The 26,664-nt window shown below is 46.7% G+C and overlaps 1 protein-coding gene across 3 annotated transcripts in view; it reads left to right on the forward strand.

Annotated features, from left to right (window-relative positions):
- PRMT8 (protein arginine methyltransferase 8) overlaps positions 1 to 26,664 on the forward strand; it is a 262,574-nt gene that overhangs the window by 179,379 nt on the left and 56,531 nt on the right. For all 3 annotated transcript variants that reach the window (XM_068273128.1, XM_068273127.1, XM_068273129.1), the window contains exon 5: positions 25,409 to 25,551. In XM_068273128.1, coding sequence (XP_068129229.1) covers positions 25,409 to 25,551 — 143 coding nt within the window. The remainder of the gene's footprint in view (positions 1 to 25,408; positions 25,552 to 26,664) is intronic.

Here is a 26,664-nt window from a genome sequence, read left to right on the forward strand (position 1 = left end):
TTTCAGAACAACCATTAATTTTATCGAAAAACTGGAATATCAATTTTAATTTGATTGTATCATGTGTTTAGCCCACCTTCATAGCTGTGCTTGTCTGCAGCTGTGCACCTATCCATACAAATGCACTTCCTGTTGAAATTCCACTTCCTGTGAAATACAAGTCTACATCAATTGTACTAAGGCAAACAGTGACACACGCAAGCTCCACCCATCTCTTGTGCATAAAACTGAATATGGATAAGGTGGGCATCGAAAACTATTTCCATGCTCCGCCCTCATTCCTTGTGACGCTACCGTTTGCCAGCATCCTAAGTAGTAGCTGCCAGAAACCACACACAGCGTTTCTGGGCCTGTCCTATGGAAGTTCGGTGGTGAAATCACCACGCAAAACACTGCATTACCTCTGACTGGAACATGCATCAATGTCAGTATTGCATTCCTGTTCTCAACAGTGTATTGGAGATTTTTACCAATGTTTTTTTTGTGACAGAAAGAAGTTTTAAATCGGGATAATATTATATACTGGCTAATTTACAAGACAAATAGTAAGGTTTTGGCTAAAGAGCCTGCTTCACACTCTGCTCCTGTAGGCTGACAACAAGATGCTCGGAAACACAGTTTATATACATTTATCAACAAAATGAGATAGATTGTTTTGCGAACAACCAAAGGTAGGTCTTGAAAGGATGTTTGCTAATTTATGACAGACAGATAAGACTCTTTGTTTACTCAACCACAACTAGGACTCATGCTGAATACACACGGTGCGTTCCCGCACTCGATTTCTCGCTCGATTCCCGTCGATTTTTTTATTTCCAACATGTCCGATTTTCATTTCGATGGATCGTTAGGTCGATTCGCATGTAAAGTATGCCAAATCGACTTAACGATCCATCAAAATGAAAATCGGACATGTTGGAAATAAACAAATCGACGGGAATCGAGCGGGAGATCGAGTGCGGGAACACACCGTGTGTATTCAGCATTAGGCTGGGATGGGGACAGATCGTAAATTCCGAGTTCAAAAGTTAAAGTGGACCTGAACTCTTGCACAGAACAGAAAGAAAACAGAGAAATGCACCCTGTATGTTTTTAGAGAGTTTAGTCTGTCTAATTCACCCTCATCTGTAACTAATCACAACTTTAATTTAAGCCCTATGTCTGTTTCCATGAAATCAGGAAGTAGACACACTGCAGATGTATTGCAGGATTTGTCATTGGCTCACATTGATCGAGTCACAGAACTCTGCTATCATAGCAATGGCAGAGCGAGTGAGCTTCAGCGACAGGAGAATAGCATGATCGTGGTAGTGGCGGGTCCATGTGGCCCTGACGTCGCTTCAGTAGGCTTCGGTTTTTTGTACCAGTGGTCTCTGGTCATCAAAGGTCTAGAGTCTGCTGGTACTGAAGTGGTTAAACAAGCATACACTCCTCTAATGGCTGAGGTCTAAATCTGCTGCTACCTTAGTGACAGGGTCTCTTTAGCACGGCCGCCCATAAAGTGAAGTCTGGATGGTTACACAGGCTGCTGAAGCATGTATTACTCCCGGTGATCTATAATATTAAGCTCTATGTCAGGACAAAGCTGTGGGCAACAATTACATTCAGCTGCTAATTCCCATTTTTTATCGCCTCGCCCTCCACATTAGTGCCATACATTCTGAGTTACGGCAGGGAGAAGCGCGGTAATCTGCCGCCTCTTAGCCGGAGCAGTGAGGGCTGATTATGAAGCGATAAACATGAGAACGGAGGGAAAACAATAAAGGTTATACACAGGAGACCCGAGAGGAAATTACATCGGAAGCAATATATACAAGCTAAGTTCTCAGCTACGTGTCTGAGCATCCAAAGAGGAGAACTCTGGAGAGGGGAGAGCTTATCGCTTACCCATAATGCTGCCTCTACAGCAAGCCATGGGGGATTTATAATGGTAGCCACACACCTAGACACAGCTCCCAACTGTCCCTCCTTCGGAGGGACAGTCCATCTTTGGGAGCCCTGTCCCTCTTTCCTCCTCATGTGTCCCTCTTTCAGGACTTTGTCCCTCTTTCTATGTAAATATATATTTATCTACTAAAAATGTGTTTGCTTGATTCTAAACTTTATTCCCATCCTTTAAATCGATATATTAGCAATTTTAAAATGTTAATATGAGGGAAAATGAACCAGGATAGAAAGGACCAGTGTGGTTTGAATTATAAAACAACATATTTTTCTCATGAAATCTTTATGGTATGCATGCCTAGGGGAGTGACGTGACAGGGCGTGATTCGGGGTGTGGCAGGGGTGTGGCTTAACCACTTGCCGACCGCACACTCATAACGTGCGTCGGCAAAGTGGCAGCTGCAGGACCAGCGACGCAGTACTGCGTCGCCAGCTGCAGCCTAATTAATCAGGAAGCAGCCGCTCGTACGAGCGGCTGCTTCCTGTCAAATCACGGCGGGGGGCTCCGTGAATAGCCTGCGGGCCGCCGATGGCGGCTCGCAGGCTAGATGTAAACACAAGCGGAAATAATCCGCTTTGTTTACATTTGTACGGCGCTGCTGCGCAGCAGCGCCGTAAGGCAGATCGGCGATCCCCGGCCAATCAGCGGCCGGGGATCGCCGCCATGTGACAGGAGACAGCCTGTCACTGGCTGCACAGGACGGATAGCGTCCTGTGCAGCCCGGCTTACCAAAGGGGGCCAGGTAGGAGAGGGAGGGGGAGCATTTCGCCGCGGAGGGGGGCTTTGAGGTGCCCCCCCCGCCAGCCACTCGCAGGCAGCAGAGATCAGACCCCCCCAGCACATCATCCCCATAGGGGGGAAAAAAGGGGGGCAATCTGATCTCCCTGCCTGCACCCTGATCTGTGCTGGGGGCTGCAGAGCCCACCCAGCACAGATCAATCAAACTAGCGCTGGTCCTTAAGGGGGGGTAAAGGGTGGGTCCTCAAGTGGTTAAGTGTCCCTCTTTCTCATCTCAAAAAGTTGGGAGGTAGCAATGATGGGCAGATCGACCAAGAGACAAATCTCTCTCTGATCTGTCGGCTGCCCGTACACCACAGGCCGATTCTTGATTGATTTCAGCATGAAATCTCTCGGGAATCAGATGAGTCCACTGCGTCTGCCTCCTCGCCGCTGCCCCCTAGTGTATAAATGTGCCCCCCCCCCGTGTGTGTATGTATCCATTACCTGTCCTGTGTCGCCCACCGCTTGGTGCCCCTTCATCTTCAGGATCCCGCTGCTCCATTAGCGCTGTACACACTGCCGGCGTTTAGTGTGTGTGACGGGGTTTCACCGCATTTGTCCCAATATCGCTCTGTGTTATCGCCGCGCACCCTCTCGACCACGAGATTCTGACATCTTGCAGCACGTCCAATTGATCCATGTGACCAATTTCAGGCCAGAATTGGTCGGATTATCGATTGGGCATGCTTTTGGCGACATTGATTGTCATCCGAATCGGATGGTCGATCACCCACCATATCGAGAGATGTATGGCCATCTTAAAGGATATCCAGCAAGAGGGATATGGAGGCTACCATATTTATTTCCTTTTAAACAATACCAGTTGCCTGGCAGTCCTGCTGATCTATTTGGCTGCAGTAGTGTCTGAATCACACCAGAAACAAACATGCAGCTAATTTTGTCACAGCTGACAATAATGTCAGAAACACCTGATCTGCTGCATGCTTGTTCAGGGTCTATAGCTAAAAATATTAGAGGATCAGTAAGACAGCCAGGCAACTGGTATTGCTTAAAATGAAAGAAATTTGGCAGTCTCCATAGCCATCTTATTACAGTTGTCCTTTGTGTGAAGAAGATTTCCGATCCAGAAAACTTGACCCAGAACTATCTTCTGCTAGAAGACCAAAGTTTTTCAACCTGGATGGGGATCATGTTAGGATACAGTGAGGACTTCTGAAAGCATGACCATAGCTAAAAATCACGGATTATGTCATTTGGGTGTGGCGGTCAGCAGGCTTCTGACAGACACCCAGTAATCGGGTGCCCAAGCAGTGAGCTCAGGACCGGGCTGAGGCAGAGGCAAGAGAGGCTCCAGCCTCAGGGTGCAGTGTAGTAGGGGGCGCAGGGCGGAGCAGGGTGCAGTGTAGAAGGGGGCGCGGGGCAGGGCAGAGGCGAGAGAGGCTCCAGCCTCAGGGCACAGTGTAGGAGTGGGCGCAGGGAGTGGCCTAGGCAGAGGCAAGAGAGGCTTCAGCCTCAGGGAGCAGTGTAGGAGGGGGCGCAGGGAGTGGCTGAGGCAGAGGCGAGAGATGCTCCAGCCTCAGGGCGCAGTGTAGGAGGGGGCGCACAACTCACTCAGCTATCATTCCCCTATTGTGTTTGAAGCAGAGAGAAATAAGAAAAGGGGATACATGGCAGTGACTGCAAGCCAGATAACTAGAGATGAAGGTGTTGGGGGCCCTGGGGCGCCTCTTAGTCTAATAGCAATAAGTGTGTGACGGCTGGGTGGGAGGGATATGGCAGTAGCACAGCTTAGGAGCTCTGGGCCCCACTGCGAGTTTTACAATGGGGCACCCTCAAGCGTCCTATACACAACAATTGATATGGAGCACCGAAAGCTGCCTTGGACATCAACAGTGTCGGGCTGGGTGCACACATAACAGAACGTGAAAGGTTGCGTTTTCTGTCGTGTGCGTTGTTGTTTTTTTTTGTGTGCGTTTTTAGTGCGTTTGCATTTTTTCTGCATATGCAGTTTTATAGCGGTTTGCCTGCATTTTTATGCGGTTGCGGTTCGCATATACAAAACGTATATGCGTTTTCAATGCGCTTTTACATTGTGTTTTATGCAAATCACTAGGAAGACAACAGGAAGTGGAAATACATTACAAAACAATCTTTTTTTAAAAAAAACGCCTACAAAACGCGTTTTTTATTTGCGTTTTTTTTTTCATGCGGCTCATAGACTTCCATTAGCAGCAACAATGCTGTGTTTTCCATTAGAGAGGTGTAAGCAGGGGAGGAGAGCAGCTTATTAGTAGTTCCAACTAATAAAAGCACATATAGAGGGGTTCATTACCAGCTTAGCACCAATAAAGAGCTAATAAAGCAGTTTAAGGAGGGCCCCTATGGGGCCTCTTTGGTCCAGGGGCCCTGGTTCAGTTGTAACCTCTGCATCTCTTATTGCTACACCATTAGGTGGAGGGGCGCACTCTGGTGTCTCAGCCTTGGGTGCTGGAGGACTGTGTCCCGGCTCTGGCTGAGCTGGCCGCCGATCGGCTACTTGGGGTGGAAGGGGAACTTGTAAAATTGGGACATGGCTAATGGTGGGCCAGGGGCGTGTCTTAGGGCTGGGACCCATTACAGATCAAAAATAAATGGCCATCAAACGCTAAGTGAATGCCCATTGCGATTCTTGCACTAAACGATTTCCACAGCGATTTCAGGGAATGCGATTTTGCTGCAGGCATCTCAATTGCGATTTAGGCAATTGCAATCCCTCCGGCAGACTTAGGCTCAACACACACCATACAATCTTGGTTGTTCAATCTTACCACTTTCATGTAGTATAAGAGCTTATCCAATCAATCATACAAGGTATTTTCAATCTATTGGCCCTTATACTACATAGATTTGGTAAATCTGTACAACCAAGATTGTATGGTGTGTGTTGAGCACATTAGCCTAGCTCTTTGGGAACCACCGGCGATTGCGGAAAGTGAAGGTGAAACCGCTATAGTGCCCCCCCCCACACACACACCTAATGCCTAACTCTAATCTCCCCTATAAGCACCTAAAGGGAGCCCTCTAACCTACCCCCCACCCCCACCCCTCGTAAGTGCCTAAAATGTAGCATTTAACGACAGCTCTTTTACACCTAGGGCGTTTTGCGTTTTTTTCTGAGTGCCAGCAATTTTAAAAAACGCCCTATTAATCACTATTGCAATGAATCCTAATGGGATACTTCACATCTGAGCGTTTTGTCTGCTTTCCGCTCAGCAAAGCGCTGCCTGTACCATTTTTAGGGTGATTTTACTACAATGGAAGGTATAGGAAAATCGCAAAACGTTCACAAAATCGCTTTGTGCGGTGATTGCTTTTGCATTTTTTGGAATAAATACATTGTATTTATTTTTTCCGGGGTAAATAGTTCACTTCCTGAAAAGCGCAAAATCGCAGCACGCAGGTAAGCGCTGTGGGGGGGATTACTCACAAAATCGCAAAACGTTTCCGATTTCGATTTTACATGCCAACAAAGCCTTAGGGTTTTCTTTGTTGTCAAAAGCATTTCCTGAATGGCAGTTGATCAATCTAATGGTGCTCATACACGGTACAATAAAAACGTTTGATTTTCCCGTTTGTTCAAATCGAATGCAAGTTGAAAAGAATATTTTTTTTTTTTTTGCTCAAGAAAAACAAACTATTATCCCATTTTTTTCAATAAAAATCCAATCGGACATGTTGGAAAAATCATTATATTCGATCTAACAGGATTAATCAAAAATGAAAAAAAAAATGTACCATGTATTGGCACCATAAAGCTGGCCACTAACGATACAATCTTTTTCATCCAATCTTACCATTTCTATGTAATATAAGGTAGCTGCCTACATTATCCATTCATTATATTTACTCAGCTTACCCTTCTACTACATAGATTTGGTAAAATTTGATGAAAAAGATTGTATCGTTGGTGGCCATCTTAACTGCCGAAATAGTGTGCAAGTGAGTAGGGAGGCGGGCTGGTTTCTTACTATTTTGGCAGTTAAACTGCCATTCAGGAAATGCTTTTGAAAACAAAAGAAAACCCTGAGAATCCCCCTTGAGGAGATGGACTAGTCCAAAACCTGTCAGTTCTTTCAGATTTTAGCTTACTTGTTTTGCTGGAGAGGTCCTTTAAATGTTCTCATAAAATCAGAAGTTCCTGTAGACGCGATCCTTTGCTTGGCTGAAATAGCCGTCTGCCGACTGAACGTCCGTTCTTGATGTGCCGTGACAGATTCCTTTCAGCTGAGGATAAAGCAGGCGTCGTGTTACCATGGCAACGTGCCGGCAGAGAATGGAGAAAATCCGTTCACCGCAGCTACGTCACCCCCCAACACCTCCCTCCCCAATTCAGATCTGTGGCTTCTCACGTCTCCGGCCACCTGGCTGGGACATCTCTCCATCTGTAGCCACCCTTAGATTATTTTGCTGTCATCGTGTGACACTCTGACAGTGACAGATTCATCAGATGGAGTTATAATATATTAATATCTATGGAGCGCGGAGTCTGCCTAATCGCGGCGCCACCACGAAGTTATCAGTCGGTGGAAATTGAAATCTGTAAATTCCTCGTCTTCGCGACGCTTTATTTTGTATCGCGCGCACACCTATCTATAAATCTGATAGGCAGGGCTGCTCACTTCGCCAAGCTTTCCCCCGCTCGCTCCCCAAATCCTTCATATCTCATCCGTCATCAGAGGGCAGCGCCCATCATAACGCTCCTGAACCAAGACACCTGGCCAATGGCGCAAAATCCGTTTGTTTGTCCAGCCCCAACCTATACCGCAACACCTTCCTGAGCGTATGGGCTATTCATTTCAGTAATTGCCCCAGAAGCTTACAGTCTAAACAAGTCATCACTTTTGAACAGTTATCAGAGGAACTTTTCTTAAAGATAGTCGTAGGGGTAGGAAGATAAATCAATACATTGCAAAGTGAGAAGTTTGGAAAATAGAAGAGAGATCAAGAAATTATTGATATTCGACATGTAATTTGTTCATGTTGATTGATCCTCCATGTGCCTGCAGGTCAGGTCGGCATCTTTACTGCTGGCAGACAAGAAAAAGCCAGGACAGCACCAATTCCTCTTATCTATAAACACACCCACCAACAATGTTATTGGCTAAAAGGTTGTTTTTATTTGAATATGTGTTTTGGTCAAACCCATAAATGTGGCCACTGGCCAGTTCCTAAATTGGCCAGCCACTGTTGCCAAGGTCAGATCGATGTAAGAGAATACATCGTACCTTGGCTGGTCAGGTGACAAAAAAGTGTTCTCTTCCGAATATGCGGCCTGCAGGCCTATGCCTAACCCTAACCTTCACCTCTAGTGCCTAAGACTTTCCTCCCCTCTGCTCACACTCTGCGCTACACCAGACCACATGGTCCATGGTATGGGGTGGGGGGGCTCTGGAGGAGAGGGGAGGCCTTTTTTCCCTCTATCCTTCTAAACATACAGTGCAAATTTGATTTTTTTCTAGGACATATGGGGGCTTTGCTGTTAACCGCTAAATTCGGGGACATTAACATTTCTTTAAAAATAGCCATTCAAAAATTTAATTTTTTTTAAATATATATTTTTGGGCGACTATTCCGCACTTGATCCTCCTCCGCCATGCCACTGTCCAGGTCTTTTTTTAAAGAGAACCTGAACTGAAAATTAAAGGTCAAAATAAACATACACACGTCATACTTATCTCCTGTGTAGTCTACTCGTCATCAATCTCTTTCTCCTCACCTGCGTCCTGTTTGTCCTCTGTGATCAATGGAATTCTCCGTCCTCCATCGTGAAAATGGCCATTACCTCATAACAGCTTCCTCCTGGTCAGCACACTGTTGAACTGTAATATCGCCCATTTGAGCCATAGGGAAACATGGACATTACCTTGCACATTCAGTTGTAACTGACAGCAGCTGATATTTAACTGACAGCAACTGGTATATTTCAGTTCTGACAAAATATTGTCAGAACTGGAAGGGATCACTGTAAGCAGAAAATGGTGAGCTTCTGAGAGGAACTGACGGTGAGGTAAGTATGTAATACTCATTTGCAGCTACGTCATGTGTTTATTTTAAGTTCAGGTTCCCTTTAAAGAAATTGTGACTGCAGAGATGCTCAGAAGAGACGTTTGTTTGCCCATGTGGAGCTCGCTGTGAATGGTACGTTCGCAAACGCAAAATTGTGATGTTCGGCCATAACTACATTTAAGCACTGTCCTCCAGAGTACCTATTCATATACAAGAGCTTATCGGAACTACATGTATCTCCAGTGAGTAGTTCCAAGGATGAGTGCATCTCTGGTGCGCCAAGTCTGTGCATGTGCAGTAGGGATGTGCTTGTCCACGGAACCACTTTGGCCAAATGGCTAGACCAGAGGACAATGGGAGTCGCCTGCGAACGGTTCCATGCGAACTTCCGTGGTTCGCGTTCGCGTCCAGCAGGCGAACCTTTGCGGAAGTTCGGTTCGCCCCATAATGCACCATGGAGGGTCAACTTTGACCCTCTACATCACAGTCAGCAGGCCCAGTGTAGCCAATTAGGCTACACTAGCCCCTGGAGCCCCACCCCCCCTTATATAAGGCAGGCAGCGGCGGCCATTACGGTCACTCGTGTGCCTGCATTAGTGAGAGTAGGGCGAGCTGCTGCAGTCTCTCATATAGGGAAAGATTAGTTAGGCTTAGCTTGTTCCTGGCTGCATACCTGTTCTGTTCTGTGAACCCACCACTGCATACCTGTTCTGTTCTGTGAACCCACCACTGCATACCTGTTCTGTTCTGTGAACCCACCACTGCATACCTGTTCTGTGAACCCACCACTGCATACGTTTTGCGATTTTGTGAGTGATCCCCCCCACAGCGCTTACCTGCGTGCTACGATTTTGCGCTTTTCAGGAGGTGAACTATTTACCCCGGAACAAATAAATACAATGTATTTATTCCTAAAAGTGCAAAAGCAATCACCGCACAAAGCGATTTTGTGAACGTTTTGCGATTTTCCTATACCTTCCATTGTAGTAAAATCGCCCTAAAAATGGTCCCTGCAGCACTTTGCTGAGCGGAAAGCTGACAAAACGCTCAGATGTGCGTAGCCATGTCCCAATTTTACAAGTTCCCCTTCCACTCCAAGTAGCCGATCGGCGGCCAGCTCAGCCAGAGCCGGGACATGGTCCTCCAGCACCCAAGGCTGAGACACCAGAGTGCGCCCCCCATCCAATGGTGTAGCAATAAGAGATGCAGAGGTAGCAACTGAACCAGGGCCCCTGGACCAAAGGGGCCCAGTAGGGGCTCTCCTTCAAATGCAAAATTATGAATCGGCGCCGCCCATCTTGGGAGGGGGAGACAGGGAATGCGAGTAGGAGGACATTTGTGGAGGGGAGGCTCCTCTTGCCACCCTCTAATTGCTGCTGCCGTGAAGCACATGATTCACATTGCTTCATGGAAGAACCGGCCCTGGCCAGTGGCCACAATGTATCGTGAGGCTTGTTCAGCATGTGTGCGAGGCTTTCCTCCAGACATTTGGAGTCTTCCTCCCGACATACTTAGCTGCAGTAGTCCGTCATTTGGGAACGGGTGTAGCTCCGTAGCGGAATATTGTTTTGCCGCGCAGATTTCTCTGAAGGTAACCTCTGATATCCATTAGCAACTTCCGACTGTGGGAGCTAGACTACAAATAAGACTAGGCATGAAAAATTCATGCTTTTTGGAATTGCGATGCCGGAGAAGATTAATGAGAATTCCCCAAACTGCAAGAAGATGTAATGAGCCGCTACTCCGCGAAATAAGAGCAGATTACTAACTAAGGAGACGCCGAAATAGTTTGGCTACAGAAAGCAAAGATGAAATTCCCAGGAGAAGACCCCGGTGGTGGTTACGTTTGAGGGATGAAGATGATGGGAAGACATTAAGACGAACAGACAGCCTTCATGAAGCCGGGAATATGCAAGAGCTCAGTGAAGACAGACGCCTGTGTCGGCTTGGTCTGGGGGTCTCCCAGAGGAAGATGGGGAAGGTTGTTTTCTTTCTTTTCTCTTTTTTGTGTGTGGGTTGCGGAGAGGGAGGTTGGTAGTAGTTAGCTGGAGGTTGGTAAATGTGGAGTGGATGAATGACTGTACTGGTATTGGAGTTTAAAACCCCGGAACCCCCTCCTAGTAAACTGGTGAGAAAAGAGGGAGCTCAAGAGCGAGCGCTGTAGTAACAGATCATATGTAAGCGCTCTAGAGGAAGTAGCATTGCTGTAAAATGGGTCGATGTGAAGGATGATTGGTGGGAACAGAACTAAGGACCTGAAGTAATGGTTGGGCCACCTATGAGTTTTAAAGGAAGCATAGATTGGGGTTAATTACCGTAATGTCTCAGATTTGATCCAAGGTAAAGAAGCAATGTGTATCCTCTGAGATGACCTATCTTCAGCTGGAATTTTAATTGTTGTTATATATACTTTATAGATTTGATACTGAATGTTGTATTTATAGAATAGATGCCTGTGTTAAATTTCAGCAATCGGTACCCAGCCGGTCATTTGGGAGCCGGATGCGAATAGTAGTCGATCGGCTACTAGAAAGAATAGCGCAAAAGGTGGATCAGCGCAACACCAGGCCGCCTCCGAATGGCCTCCAATCAGAGATGCGCTGAGCCCCCTCAGGAACTACAAACGCACCTTGAACCCAAACAGAAGCTCTGCATATACACCAAAAGCATGGCTGTTAAGTGGGAGCAGCTGACCAAAAACTAATCAAATTAGTACATAGCAAGGAAATGAGCAGCGCTACTTAAAAACAGACTAGTGCCTACCTGCAAAAGAGTGCAAGCCCCACTTGTGGGGTCGAATACACACCGAGCATACACATGACCTGTCTACCACTGGAGGATGTTGGTTTCCTGTAACAGCTTGCATGCAACCTATTAAGTACTCGTCCCTCCCACTGCGAAGAAGTCAATCCTCCATGGGAGGGGCCTAACACTAACTAAATCCTAACCTATGTATATGCATAGCCTGGGTGCGCTACCAAGTAAAATTGAAAAATCGAAAATTGCGCAAAAGGTGGATCAGCGCAACACCAGGCCGCCTCCGAATGGCCTCCAATCAGAGATGCGCTGAGCCCCCCCAGGAACTACAAACGCACCTTGAACCCAAACAGAAGCTCTGCATATACACCAAAAGCATGGCTGTTAAGTGGGAGCAGCTGACCAAAAACTAATCAAATTAGTACATAGCAAGGAAATGAGCAGCGCTACTTAAAAACAGACTAGTGCCTACCTGCAAAAGAGTGCAAGCCCCACTTGTGGGGTCGAATACACACCGAGCATACACATGACCTGTCTACCACTGGAGGATGCTGGTTTCCTGTAACAGCTTGCATGCAACCTATTAAGTACTCGTCCCTCCCACTGCGAAGAAGTCAATCCTCCATGGGAGGGGCCTAACACTAACTAAATCCTAACCTATGTATATGCATAGCCTGGGTGCGCTACCAAGTAAAATTGAAAAATCGAAAATTGCGCAAAAGGTGGATCAGCGCAACACCAGGCCGCCTCCGAATGGCCTCCAATCAGAGATGCGCTGAGCCCCCCCAGGAACTACAAACGCACCTTGAACCCAAACAGAAGCTCTGCATATACACCAAAAGCATGGCTGTTAAGTGGGAGCAGCTGACCAAAAACTAATCAAATTAGTACATAGCAAGGAAATGAGCAGCGCTACTTAAAAACAGACTAGTGCCTACCTGCAAAAGAGTGCAAGCCCCACTTGTGGGGTCGAATACACACCGAGCATACACATGACCTGTCTACCACTGGAGGATGTTGGTTTCCTGTAACAGCTTGCATGCAACCTATTAAGTACTCGTCCCTCCCACTGCGAAGAAGTCAATCCTCCATGGGAGGGGCCTAACACTAACTAAATCCTAACCTATGTATATGCATAGCCTGGGTGCGCTACCAAGTAAAATTGAAAAATCGAAAATTGCGCAAAAGGTGGATCAGCGCAACACCAGGCCGCCTCCGAATGGCCTCCAATCAGAGATGCGCTGAGCCCCCCCAGGAACTACAAACGCACCTTGAACCCAAACAGAAGCTCTGCATATACACCAAAAGCATGGCTGTTAAGTGGGAGCAGCTGACCAAAAACTAATCAAATTAGTACATAGCAAGGAAATGAGCAGCGCTACTTAAAAACAGACTAGTGCCTACCTGCAAAAGAGTGCAAGCCCCACTTGTGGGGTCGAATACACACCGAGCATACACATGACCTGTCTACCACTGGAGGATGTTGGTTTCCTGTAACAGCTTGCATGCAACCTATTAAGTACTCGTCCCTCCCACTGCGAAGAAGTCAATCCTCCATGGGAGGGGCCTAACACTAACTAAATCCTAACCTATGTATATGCATAGCCTGGGTGCGCTACCAAGTAAAATTGAAAAATCGAAAATTGCGCAAAAGGTGGATCAGCGCAACACCAGGCCGCCTCCGAATGGCCTCCAATCAGAGATGCGCTGAGCCCCCCCAGGAACTACAAACGCACCTTGAACCCAAACAGAAGCTCTGCATATACACCAAAAGCATGGCTGTTAAGTGGGAGCAGCTGACCAAAAACTAATCAAATTAGTACATAGCAAGGAAATGAGCAGCGCTACTTAAAAACAGACTAGTGCCTACCTGCAAAAGAGTGCAAGCCCCACTTGTGGGGTCGAATACACACCGAGCATACACATGACCTGTCTACCACTGGAGGATGTTGGTTTCCTGTAACAGCTTGCATGCAACCTATTAAGTACTCGTCCCTCCCACTGCGAAGAAGTCAATCCTCCATGGGAGGGGCCTAACACTAACTAAATCCTAACCTATGTATATGCATAGCCTGGGTGCGCTACCAAGTAAAATTGAAAAATCGAAAATTGCGCAAAAGGTGGATCAGCGCAACACCAGGCCGCCTCCGAATGGCCTCCAATCAGAGATGCGCTGAGCCCCCCCAGGAACTACAAACGCACCTTGAACCCAAACAGAAGCTCTGCATGTACACCAAAAGCATGGCTGTTAAGTGGGAGCAGCTGACCAAAAACTAATCAAATTAGTACATAGCAAGGAAATGAGCAGCGCTACTTAAAAACAGACTAGTGCCTACCTGCAAAAGAGTGCAAGCCCCACTTGTGGGGTCGAATACACACCGAGCATACACATGACCTGTCTACCACTGGAGGATGCTGGTTTCCTGTAACAGCTTGCATGCAACCTATTAAGTACTCGTCCCTCCCACTGCGAAGAAGTCAATCCTCCATGGGAGGGGCCTAACACTAACTAAATCCTAACCTATGTATATGCATAGCCTGGGTGCGCTACCAAGTAAAATTGAAAAATCGAAAATTGCGCAAAAGGTGGATCAGCGCAACACCAGGCCGCCTCCGAATGGCCTCCAATCAGAGATGCGCTGAGCCCCCCCAGGAACTACAAACGCACCTTGAACCCAAACAGAAGCTCTGCATATACACCAAAAGCATGGCTGTTAAGTGGGAGCAGCTGACCAAAAACTAATCAAATTAGTACATAGCAAGGAAATGAGCAGCGCTACTTAAAAACAGACTAGTGCCTACCTGCAAAAGAGTGCAAGCCCCACTTGTGGGGTCGAATACACACCGAGCATACACATGACCTGTCTACCACTGGAGGATGTTGGTTTCCTGTAACAGCTTGCATGCAACCTATTAAGTACTCGTCCCTCCCACTGCGAAGAAGTCAATCCTCCATGGGAGGGGCCTAACACTAACTAAATCCTAACCTATGTATATGCATAGCCTGGGTGCGCTACCAAGTAAAATTGAAAAATCGAAAATTGCGCAAAAGGTGGATCAGCGCAACACCAGGCCGCCTCCGAATGGCCTCCAATCAGAGATGCGCTGAGCCCCCCCAGGAACTACAAACGCACCTTGAACCCAAACAGAAGCTCTGCATATACACCAAAAGCATGGCTGTTAAGTGGGAGCAGCTGACCAAAAACTAATCAAATTAGTACATAGCAAGGAAATGAGCAGCGCTACTTAAAAACAGACTAGTGCCTACCTGCAAAAGAGTGCAAGCCCCACTTGTGGGGTCGAATACACACCGAGCATACACATGACCTGTCTACCACTGGAGGATGTTGGTTTCCTGTAACAGCTTGCATGCAACCTATTAAGTACTCGTCCCTCCCACTGCGAAGAAGTCAATCCTCCATGGGAGGGGCCTAACACTAACTAAATCCTAACCTATGTATATGCATAGCCTGGGTGCGCTACCAAGTAAAATTGAAAAATCGAAAATTGCGCAAAAGGTGGATCAGCGCAACACCAGGCCGCCTCCGAATGGCCTCCAATCAGAGATGCGCTGAGCCCCCCCAGGAACTACAAACGCACCTTGAACCCAAACAGAAGCTCTGCATATACACCAAAAGCATGGCTGTTAAGTGGGAGCAGCTGACCAAAAACTAATCAAATTAGTACATAGCAAGGAAATGAGCAGCGCTACTTAAAAACAGACTAGTGCCTACCTGCAAAAGAGTGCAAGCCCCACTTGTGGGGTCGAATACACACCGAGCATACACATGACCTGTCTACCACTGGAGGATGTTGGTTTCCTGTAACAGCTTGCATGCAACCTATTAAGTACTCGTCCCTCCCACTGCGAAGAAGTCAATCCTCCATGGGAGGGGCCTAACACTAACTAAATCCTAACCTATGTATATGCATAGCCTGGGTGCGCTACCAAGTAAAATTGAAAAATCGAAAATTGCGCAAAAGGTGGATCAGCGCAACACCAGGCCGCCTCCGAATGGCCTCCAATCAGAGATGCGCTGAGCCCCCCCAGGAACTACAAACGCACCTTGAACCCAAACAGAAGCTCTGCATATACACCAAAAGCATGGCTGTTAAGTGGGAGCAGCTGACCAAAAACTAATCAAATTAGTACATAGCAAGGAAATGAGCAGCGCTACTTAAAAACAGACTAGTGCCTACCTGCAAAAGAGTGCAAGCCCCACTTGTGGGGTCGAATACACACCGAGCATACACATGACCTGTCTACCACTGGAGGATGTTGGTTTCCTGTAACAGCTTGCATGCAACCTATTAAGTACTCGTCCCTCCCACTGCGAAGAAGTCAATCCTCCATGGGAGGGGCCTAACACTAACTAAATCCTAACCTATGTATATGCATAGCCTGGGTGCGCTACCAAGTAAAATTGAAAAATCGAAAATTGCGCAAAAGGTGGATCAGCGCAACACCAGGCCGCCTCCGAATGGCCTCCAATCAGAGATGCGCTGAGCCCCCCCAGGAACTACAAACGCACCTTGAACCCAAACAGAAGCTCTGCATATACACCAAAAGCATGGCTGTTAAGTGGGAGCAGCTGACCAAAAACTAATCAAATTAGTACATAGCAAGGAAATGAGCAGCGCTACTTAAAAACAGACTAGTGCCTACCTGCAAAAGAGTGCAAGCCCCACTTGTGGGGTCGAATACACACCGAGCATACACATGACCTGTCTACCACTGGAGGATGTTGGTTTCCTGTAACAGCTTGCATGCAACCTATTAAGTACTCGTCCCTCCCACTGCGAAGAAGTCAATCCTCCATGGGAGGGGCCTAACACTAACTAAATCCTAACCTATGTATATGCATAGCCTGGGTGCGCTACCAAGTAAAATTGAAAAATCGAAAATTGCGCAAAAGGTGGATCAGCGCAACACCAGGCCACCTCCGAATGGCCTCCAATCAGAGATGCGCTGAGCCCCCCCAGGAACTACAAACGCACCTTGAACCCAAACAGAAGCTCTGCATATACACCAAAAGCATGGCTGTTAAGTGGGAGCAGCAGACCAAAAACTAATCAAATTAGTACATAGCAAGGAAATGAGCAGCGCTACTTAAAAACAGACTAGTGCCTACCTGCAAAAGAGTGCAAGCCCCACTTGTGGGGTCGAATACACACCGAGCATACACATGACCTGTCTACCACTGGAGGATGTTGGTTTCCTGTAACAGCTTGCATGCAACCTATTAAGTACTCGTCCCTCCCACTGCGAAGAAGTCAATCCTCCATGGGAGGGGCCTAACACTAACTAAATCCTAACCTATGTATATGCATAGCCTGGGTGCGCTACCAAGTAAAATTGAAAAATCGAAAATTGCGCAAAAGGTGGATCAGCGCAACACCAGGCCGCCTCCGAATGGCCTCCAATCAGAGATGCGCTGAGCCCCCCCAGGAACTACAAACGCACCTTGAACCCAAACAGAAGCTCTGCATATACACCAAAAGCATGGCTGTTAAGTGGGAGCAGCTGACCAAAAACTAATCAAATTAGTACATAGCAAGGAAATGAGCAGCGCTACTTAAAAACAGACCAGTGCCTACCTGCAAAAGAGTGCAAGCCCCACTTGTGGGGTCGAATACACACCGAGCATACACATGACCTGTCTACCACTGGAGGATGTTGGTTTCCTGTAACAGCTTGCATGCAACCTATTAAGTACTCGTCCCTCCCACTGCGAAGAAGAAGATTTGATACTGAATGTTGTATTTATAGAATAGATGCCTGTGTTAAATTTCAGCAATCGGTACCCAGCCGGTCATTTGGGAGCCGGATGCGAATAGTAGTCGATCGGCTACTAGAAAGAATAGGTAGGGGAGGGTTAAGGTTATGATAGGTTCTGGGTAAGCCAATATTTTACCAACAGGGGGGCTTATCCCAGCTCCCAAATGATGCGCTGTGATAACATGTACCTAAAATTATGGGATCTCCCAGCGAAAAAAAACTGAAGAAGCTCCCCCTCCTACTGTATATTACTTGGTTTGTCCCAGTCCCTCATGTGACCTCTGAGCTCATAAATTAGTGTAAACACCATATCCTCCACTCCTCCACAGGAAGTGCAACCACCAGGCCCCACCATCACCATCAAATATCATGAGTGCAGCCAACAAAAAGCCCCTTTTCCACCGCTTAACAAGTGCATCCATTATTCTCTCCAAAACAAGTGCAGCCATTGTCCTCTTCATAACAAGTGCAGCCATTGCCCTCTTCATAACAAGTACACCATTGTCCTCTGCATAACAAGTGCAGCCATTGTCCTCTCCATAACAAGTTCAGCCATTGTTCTCCCTATAACAAGTGCAGCTATTGTCCTCTCCATAACAAGTGCAGCCATTGTCCTCTCCATAACAAGTTCAGCCATTGTTCTCCCTATAACAAGTGCAGCTATTGTCCTCTCCATAACAAGTGCAGCCATTGTCTTCTCCATAACAAGTGCAGCCACCGTCCCTCTCCATAACAAGTGCAGCCACCTTCTCTCTCTATAACAAGTGCATCCATTGTTCTCTTCAAAACAAGTGCAGCCTTTGTCCTCTTCATAACAAGTACACCATTGTCCTCTGCATAACAAGTGCAGCCATTGTCCGCTCCATAACAAGTGCAGCCATTGTTCTCTCCATAACAAGTGCAGCCATTGTCCTCTTCATAACAAGTGCAGCTATTGTCCTCTCCACAATAAGTGCTGCCATTGTCCTCTCCATAATAAGTGCAGCCATTGTCCTCTCCATAAGAAGTGCTGCCATTGTCCTCTCCATAAGAAGTGCAGCCATTGTCCTCTCCAAGTCTCCATAACAAGTGCAGCCATTGTTCTCTCCATAACAAGTGCAGCCATTGTCTTCTCCACAACAAGTGCAGTCATTGTCCTTTCCAGAACAAGTGCAGCCATTGTCTTCTCCACAGCAAGTGCAGCCATTGTCCTTTCCATAACAAGTGCAGCCATTGTTCTCTCCAGAACAAGTGCAGCCATTGACCTCTCCATAACAAGTGCAGCCGCTGTCCCACTCCATACAAGTGCAGCCATTGTCCTCTGCATAACAAGTGCAGCTATTGTCCTCTGCATAACAAGTGTAGCCATTGTCACTCTCCCATCAAACCCTTCACCCCCAGTTTCCAAGCTTGCTACCTCCTCATGGTGTGACCTGAGCAACGTTAAATAAGGGATTGTCTGTTGTGGTGAAGTATGGTGGGTACTTTGTGGGCCCCGAGCTGCTAAGGTAGCCATGAAGGCAGTAATCCTGACCACGCTGGGTAAGGCCTCTTACTGCATTTTCAGGAAATGAGGCGACACAATCTGCAGGGATCTCAGAAGTGCATAGACTGCCCTGTCTGGTGTCCCCATCTGTGTGCTGCAATCCACTGCGCAATCATAACGCATGGTTTACATCAATAATATGCAAACGCATGGACATTCCCATTCATTATGATGAATTGGGATCTGCAAAATACGTGTAGGGATGCGCAAGTCGTGCGCTCCACGGCCACCCACATTTTCCAATGTGCTCAAGTAGTGAAGGGGCCTTAAGCTAAGCTAAGTGTGGCCACACACCATACAATTAAAAGATCCAATTTTACACCAATTTAATAATTATGATCAGCTTCTTTTTTCATTCATTTGAGAAATCTGATTGAATTTCCAGTTTTTATTTGATGAAAGATCAGGAGTGTTGGATTTTTCTGATCAATTTTTATCAAAATTGTATGGTGTGTGTGGTCGATTGTCAATTACCTGATGTTCAGACCCATGCAATTTTTTTTCTGAGTTTTCAATAATTTTTTTTTTCGTAATTGGGAAAAAATGTAACATAGGTGTGTGGTACATTGGTCAGATTTTTGAAATGTTACAATCATTAAAAAAAATTGATTGCAATTTTTGCATTAAAAAAAAAAGATATTTGAAAAAATGTATGATGTGTGTCCATCTGTGGAGTTGCTGGTCTTCCATCAGAAGTCTGCTTGGGTGGCAGGACAAGGACCACTGGCTAGATCTAGCAAGTACTGAGGTAACCCAGTCCACCAAAACTGCTGCTTTGGGGTGGAAGATGAATTCCAGAGGCTAAGGGTTGAAACCGGAATAGAGAATAATTGTGCCTGGAAGCTTTCGGTGGTGGTAGCCCCGCCACCAGGACCAGGTGCTAAGGGTAATAACCTACACACCTTAAAGTGTACTTGAAGTGGGTACTTACCTTGTTGGTGGAGATTGGCCATGCTGCGCAGATGCGGATGGCCCACCCCTGCGCACAAACACAGAGTCAAACAAGCTTGGCTTTTTTTGCCAAGCCTGAACAGTGGCTCCCCCACTGGCGTAACCCATCCTTCGCCTGCGCAGTGCAGTTGCGCTCACTTTCGTACGTGAGCGCGGCTGATAACTTTGGGAGTTATAGCGCTGGAATGGAGAAGACTAAGGGAGGGGGTAGCTACAAACACACACTAACACCCCTTCATAACACATTGGACCAGTCCTATTTCCCTTTTCCCCTAAATAAGATGTGTGATACCCCCTTCCCATCCTACTACCTTCCATCTTTTCCCCATTTTTCTTACTATGTGATTCCCAGTGAGATCCTCAGGGGAGGGAACACAGTTTTTGCTCATTATGTATGCAGATTTGTCATCTCCACCCCCTGTCTGTTGTACAGCACATGGGCGTAATTAGAGGGGAGCAGCTCCTGCAATTACAGGGCGGCCAGATCTGTTTTGGGACCCCAACTACTAACCTCCCCTCTCTCCGATACAGGGGACTATACTTCAGATCAGATATTTTGTGGCTACACTTGTTATGGGTGTGACTTGTTTTATGACCCTCGTGAGATGGCCCCCAAGGCCATGAAGGGCATCAAGGGGAGGCAAGGGAAGGTGCGTGGACATGGGGGGGGGGGGGGGGCTGTGAGTTGTAGTTACTCCCTTGATCTTCTCCCCACCTTTCTTACTATGTGATTTCTAGTGAGATCCTCAGGGGAGGGGAAAACATGTTGTGCTCATTATGTATGCAGATTGGTCCCCTCCACCCCCTGTCTGTTGTACAGCACTGCGTAAATATGTTGGTGCTTTATAAACTATTACAAATACATTAAAACCATCCACCTGCCAGAGCTGTCCAGCTTTGCAAGGAAAGCAGATTCTCTGCAAGGAAGCAGATAGATAAAATAATATGAGGTCAGGGAAAAAATGAACATCATAGCAAACAGCTAGAGGGCTGCCTGTCTGCTCTTTATACACTTAGAGCATGAGATTCTTTTATATATTGTGTTTTATATTAGTTTTCACACTTGTCAAATAGCCACCAGCGCTGATCGCAGCACCAGAAGTAATCAAAGCTGCCTGATGTGTTCTGAGCTCGGAGCCGTGCCTGTGTTTTTGATCAAAAAAAGTACCGGTATCTGTGAGAAAGGTGGCGGAATATAAACAACATCAAAAGAAACGGAAGTAAGAAATTCGATAGGCTTTTCTCAGCAGGACGGCGCTAAAGAGAAATTAAAGCAAACCTGTCTGTGCATGGACAAACGTGACACCATCTGCATCTCGGTGTAACAAACTGGTTCCCTACTTGGGATAAGGGCATAAATTCTGTGAAATTCCCATTTTCGAGTTTTGCATCTTATTTACACAATTTTGAGTTGTAATTCGGAGTTAACCACTTAAAGAGGAACTGTACTGTCTGATTTGTATAATGAAAAACATACCAATTGAGTCACTGTGATCTCCTGGAACCCTCCTTGCCGTTTCCGCCCCTCCCCGCTCCCCACCACGATCCTGAGGCGTAAACAAAGCACACAGAACCTGCAGGGAGCGTGTATAACTTGTTTTCTTACAACAATACATAACTTGTATTCATTACAACAGAGGCAGCCCATTACTCCCTGGGTCAACAAAGCTTGACAAAGAAAAGAAGATTAGATATGATACAGAGACAGTGCAACTAGAAAAGGCTGCAGTAATCCAGACCACATTAGAACAGGTATAGGAATTTATAGGATAGAATAAATAAGGCTGAAATTGTTGTTACAGAGTCTCTTTAAAAGATTTCCGAGGCTAAAACCTGCCCCCAAAACGTAAAAAAAGTTAACTACCCGCATGACTTTGTAAGGCACAGATGACGCCGTCCGCGCCCTCCGTGCCGTTCCGCCTGGTCCCCTCTGCTCAATAGCCCCCCGAAAGGCTGCGACCCCACGGTCCGGGTTGGTATCTGCAGCCTGCATAAAGATGGCCGCCGGAGCTGGCCACGGCTGCGCAGTGCGCATAGCCGCTACTGCGGCTGCACAGCTCTAGGGCCAACCCTCCGATCCACGCTGCCTGTTACGTGGATCGGGGAGTTGGCCCTAGAGCTGCGCACGTTAAAGGACTTCCGAGGCCAAAATCTGCCCCCAAAACGTAAAAAAAGTTAACTACCTGCATGACTTTGTAAGGCACGGAGGACGCCGATTTTGGACTCGGAAGTCCTTTAACGTTTTTGGACGTACTTTTAACCCCTACCAAACTAATTAACCCCTTGTATTACCTATACTTGGCCTTAAGATTTGTAGACATCTGTAATGGCTGCCGCCCATAGCGATTGGATGTGATCGGATCACTATAGCAACAGCTCGGGGACCCAACGCTGTATAGATGCATCGAGAGGTTTTGCCTAGAAATGCATCTATACAGTACTGGGGTCTCCAAACTGTGTGCCCGATCGCATGCAATCACTACCAACGCTATAATGGGTGCGCTACATACTCGACTAGTGATGAAATATGGTATGTATGGTATTGGTTTAACCAGGACGAGCCAAATAATGTATTTTGAGGTGTTTTAAAACTGTGGCACTTGTCATGTAAAAGTTAGGAAGGGGGAAACATGAAAAAATTAGTTAATTTAGATGACACTTAGAAACAAATTTTACCCTAAAAGATTGCAATGTCCTGAAAAATACTACATGTATCACTGTGATGGCATAGTTAGTAACAAGTTATTGCTGTATCAAAAGCGACAGCTAATATGCCAAAATTGTCAGGAACCAGACCAGAATAATATTCCAGAATTGTCCGGGTAAAAACCTGGAACCTGAAATGGTTAAAGGACATCTGAGGTGAAAATAAACTGATTAGATAAACAATTGTATCTTTCCTCCTCCTCCTAAAAATTACCTTTTTTTTTTTAGATATCCCACAGTTCTAGTTTTTTTTAAAGTTTTTACTATTTCATTGTCTCTGCTCAATGACACATTCAATGAAGCATGCCAGAGCTCAAATCTATGAATTATTGACTTTTTTTATCTCTTTCCTGCTCTCAGAAGCCATTTACTGACAGGAAAGTGTTTTATGGCTGTAATTACTTATCAGTTATGGTATAGCTCTCACCTCTCCACTGGAGTCCAGCGCTGTTCTTCCATCTGTCTGTCCCCATCCCCTTCCTGTACTCCTCCAGCTTAGTGTGTAAATGCAGAGTATAGTGCAGCAGAAGCTATGCTCTCACCCCTCTGCTGGAGTCCAGGGCTGTGCTTCCACCTGTTTGCTCACCACTCACCCTAGTGCCTGGCATCTCCTACTGCATGTAGCATGATTACACGCGACATGAGGAGAGCCAGCACTAGAGGGAGCAGAAAACAGACAGCATGGTTGCACAGCCACAGCACTGGACTCTGGCAGGGAGATGCGAGCACAGCCTTTACACACTGGGGAGCACAGGAGGGGGGCAGGGACAGATAGTGGCATAAGGGGACAGAAGGAGGTACAGTGGGACAGAGGAATGCTCAAGGGGACAGAAGAAGGCACATGTTGTCAGAAGGAAGCACAGGTGCCAGAAGGCGGGCTAGCAAAAAAGGGCGCACAGGGATAGTGGACAAAAAGGGCCGCCGCCATAGACTGCAATGCAAAATATCGGCTATTCGGCGCCCGACAGGAAAAAAGGGCGCCCGAGAAATAGCGTTTTACAGGGATCGTGTTAACAAAAGGCTCCGTTTACAGGATAAAGTTTATAACAAATATCGTTTACAAGTTCGTTTTGACTTTGTATTATACTTATTGTTTGTAAATTTCGCTTATATGAGTTTTAACTAGTTTTTTCGTTTTAAAATTACGCTTACAAACCTATTACAACTAAAATTTCGTTTACACTTCTTTTTGCATTTAAAATTCGTTTTCGCATGTATAATGCTTACATAACGTTTCTCAACCTGATTGTATTAGAAATACATCGCTTTTGCTATTAACTTTGTTTTTACATTTATAATGCGTTGATTATAGTTACTAAAATATCGCTTTAAATATTACTGTTATTTTAAGATTTCTAATGCATAAGTGATTTTAAGGTTAGGTTTAGGCACCACCAGGGGGGTCTTAGGTTTAGGCACCACCAGGGGGTCTTAGGTTTAGGCACCACCAGGGGGGTCTTAGGTTTAGGCACCAACAGGGGGGTCTTAGGTTTAGGCACCAACAGGGGGTCTTAGGTTTAGGCACCAACAGGGGGGTCTTAGGTTTAGGCACCAACAGGGGGGTCTTAGGTTTAGGCACCACCAGGGGAGTCTTAGGTTTAGGCACTACCAGGGGGTCTTAGGTTTAGGCACCACCAGGGGGGTCTTAGGTTTAGGCACCAGAAGGGGAGTCTTAGGTTTAGGCACCAACAGGGGGGTCTTAGGTTTAGGCACCACCAGGGGGTCTTAGGTTTAGGCACCACCAGGGGGGTCTTAGGTTTAGGCACCAACAGGGGGGTCTTAGGTTTAGGCACCAACAGGGGGTCTTAGGTTTAGGCACCAACAGGGGGGTCTTAGGTTTAGGCACCAACAGGGGGGTCTTAGGTTTAGGCACCAACAGGGGGGTCTTAGGTTTAGGCACCAACAGGGGGGTCTTAGGTTTAGGCACCAACAGGGGAATCTTAGGTTTAGGCACCAACAGGGGGGTCTAGGGGTTAGGGATAGGTACAGGGAGGGTTAGGTATACTTATACACGTGTAAATAGCGTTTTTTTCTATAGACGCTATTTGACGTTTTATTTCAGAATTCGTTTACTGTTATAGACGGTATTTTGCCATTTCATTTCCGTTTATTTAACCTATTTAGCACTAAATTATTGTTTATAACATATTAAACGAAAATATGGTTTTGCATTCAAACGTACAATTTCGGCTACACCCCGCGCCCTTTTTTCCACGCGCCCTTTTTTGATAGACGCGCCAGAAGGAGTCACAAAGGGGCACAGAAGGAAACACCGGCGATAGGAGGCACAGAGGGGCATAGGTGGAACGTTTGACCAATGGAGGCACAAGGGGACAGAAGGAGGCAAAAAGGGGGACAGAATGAGGCACAAACACTTGTGGGGGCATGGCCTTATTCCAGACGTGTGTCTTCATTATGGGCGGGGTTTTATTCAGGGGCATGGGCTTAATCAGGGGCATAGTGCCCCCCAGGACCAATGGCACTCCAGGCAATGGCCCTGGTTTCCAGGATCAGAACATGATGGACAGGCTGTGGGAGAGCATTCCAAAGTAGAGTTGATGCTCATGAGAAGTCCTGGTCCTGAGGACTTCTCATGAGCATCAACTCTACTTTGGAATGGAGGAGGTGACTACTGACCAAGCTAGTGGACAAGAGGGTCTCCTGGGAGGAGCGAAGGTTCCGGTTGGGATCATATCTGAACATTAATGAGGAAATGCTTGGAGGTGACAACTTATGTAGAGCTTTGTATGGGTGAGGACTGAGGAGTTGACACCGCTTTGCATTTACACACTGTTTATATTCACTTACCAACCTGACTGCTATTCCAATTGTTGCCATGTTTTATTCTGGGTTGTTCGTTGGGCTTTAAAACGGAACCTTAGCTAAAGCTTTATCTGTTGTTAATGGATGTAACAGTAGCCAGACTGGCATTGGTGCTTTCTCTCTGTGAATTTTACAGTCATCACCATATTTAGGGGCAAAGTGGAGGAGGTGGAGTTACCGGTAGACAAAGTGGACATTATCATCACGGAGTGGATGGGATACTGCCTCTTCTACGAATCCATGCTGAACACCGTCATCTTTGCCCGGGACAAGTGGCTGGTAGGTACTCGGTGGCCAGGAGAGAAGCTCCTGTACATCCGGTGGTAGACTTTGGCTTCAACACTGCTGCAAATGTCTGGTGTGTTATAACGATCTGTGGATGTCTCAGGGTTAGTGGTATAGTCGGTTAAAATATGCTTTTTGTTAGAGAACCATGAAGGCCACCATCTTGATCTTCTTCTAAAATAGCCTAGTTTCCTGGCTGTAATGTCTGTCCACTACATCTAGGGCATGGGGTGTCAGCCTCAAATACAAAGTGGGCCGAAACTCAACACTGGGACCAAGTCACAGGCGCGATGCCCAGTGGCCACCTTCCTCCCCTATAGAGTTCCTTGGTGTCGAATAGACCCCCTCCCGGGCCTCCACTATACAATTCCCTGGTGTCTAGTGGCCTACCCCTCTCTCTCCTATACAATTCCCTGGTGTCTAGTGCTTTCCCACTACCTCCCTTCCCTGGTGATCGAGGGCTTCAACTCCAATGTAGCTTCCTTGGTTGTCTAAAGTGGGCCAAACTTAATGAAAATACAACACTGACAAAAAGTTATATTTTTGTAGTTATATCTTTTAAAGGAGTTGGGAGGTGAGACTTCACTATGTAGCTTTTAATTACCTGGGGCTTCTTTCAGCCTCTAGAAACCTGCCTGGTCCCTAGCCGCATCTTGCTGGAGGGTCCTGCTGTCAGCCTTCAAAAGATCTACGACCTGAAGGGTTGGTGTCTTGTACGCATGCGTGGACGGGCTCGTGCGCTGCCCACGATCGGGCTACTGCCACCAAGAGTATTCTGCACTTGCGCAGTGGTACGCTCATGCACAGACACCGTCCCACCGCACATGCACACAAGACACAGACCCGGTGGGTCGAAGATCCTTAGAAGGCTGACAACGAGACCCTCCAGCAACATGGAGATGCAGCGAGGGACCAGACATGCTTCTAGAGACCCAAATAAATAAAGTTACATAGCAAGGTCTCACCTCGCAGCTCCTCGAGTCTGGGTGCACACATAACAGGTTAGGGTTATTTTTCCGCAGATGCGTTTCTCATGCACTTTGCGTGTGTTTGCGTTTTGCATGTACAAAACGCATATGCATTTTGTTGTATGCGCTTTTCATGCGT

This window comes from Hyperolius riggenbachi, chromosome 3, assembly GCF_040937935.1.
Source record: "Hyperolius riggenbachi isolate aHypRig1 chromosome 3, aHypRig1.pri, whole genome shotgun sequence".
Classification (NCBI taxonomy): Eukaryota; Metazoa; Chordata; class Amphibia; order Anura; family Hyperoliidae; genus Hyperolius; species Hyperolius riggenbachi.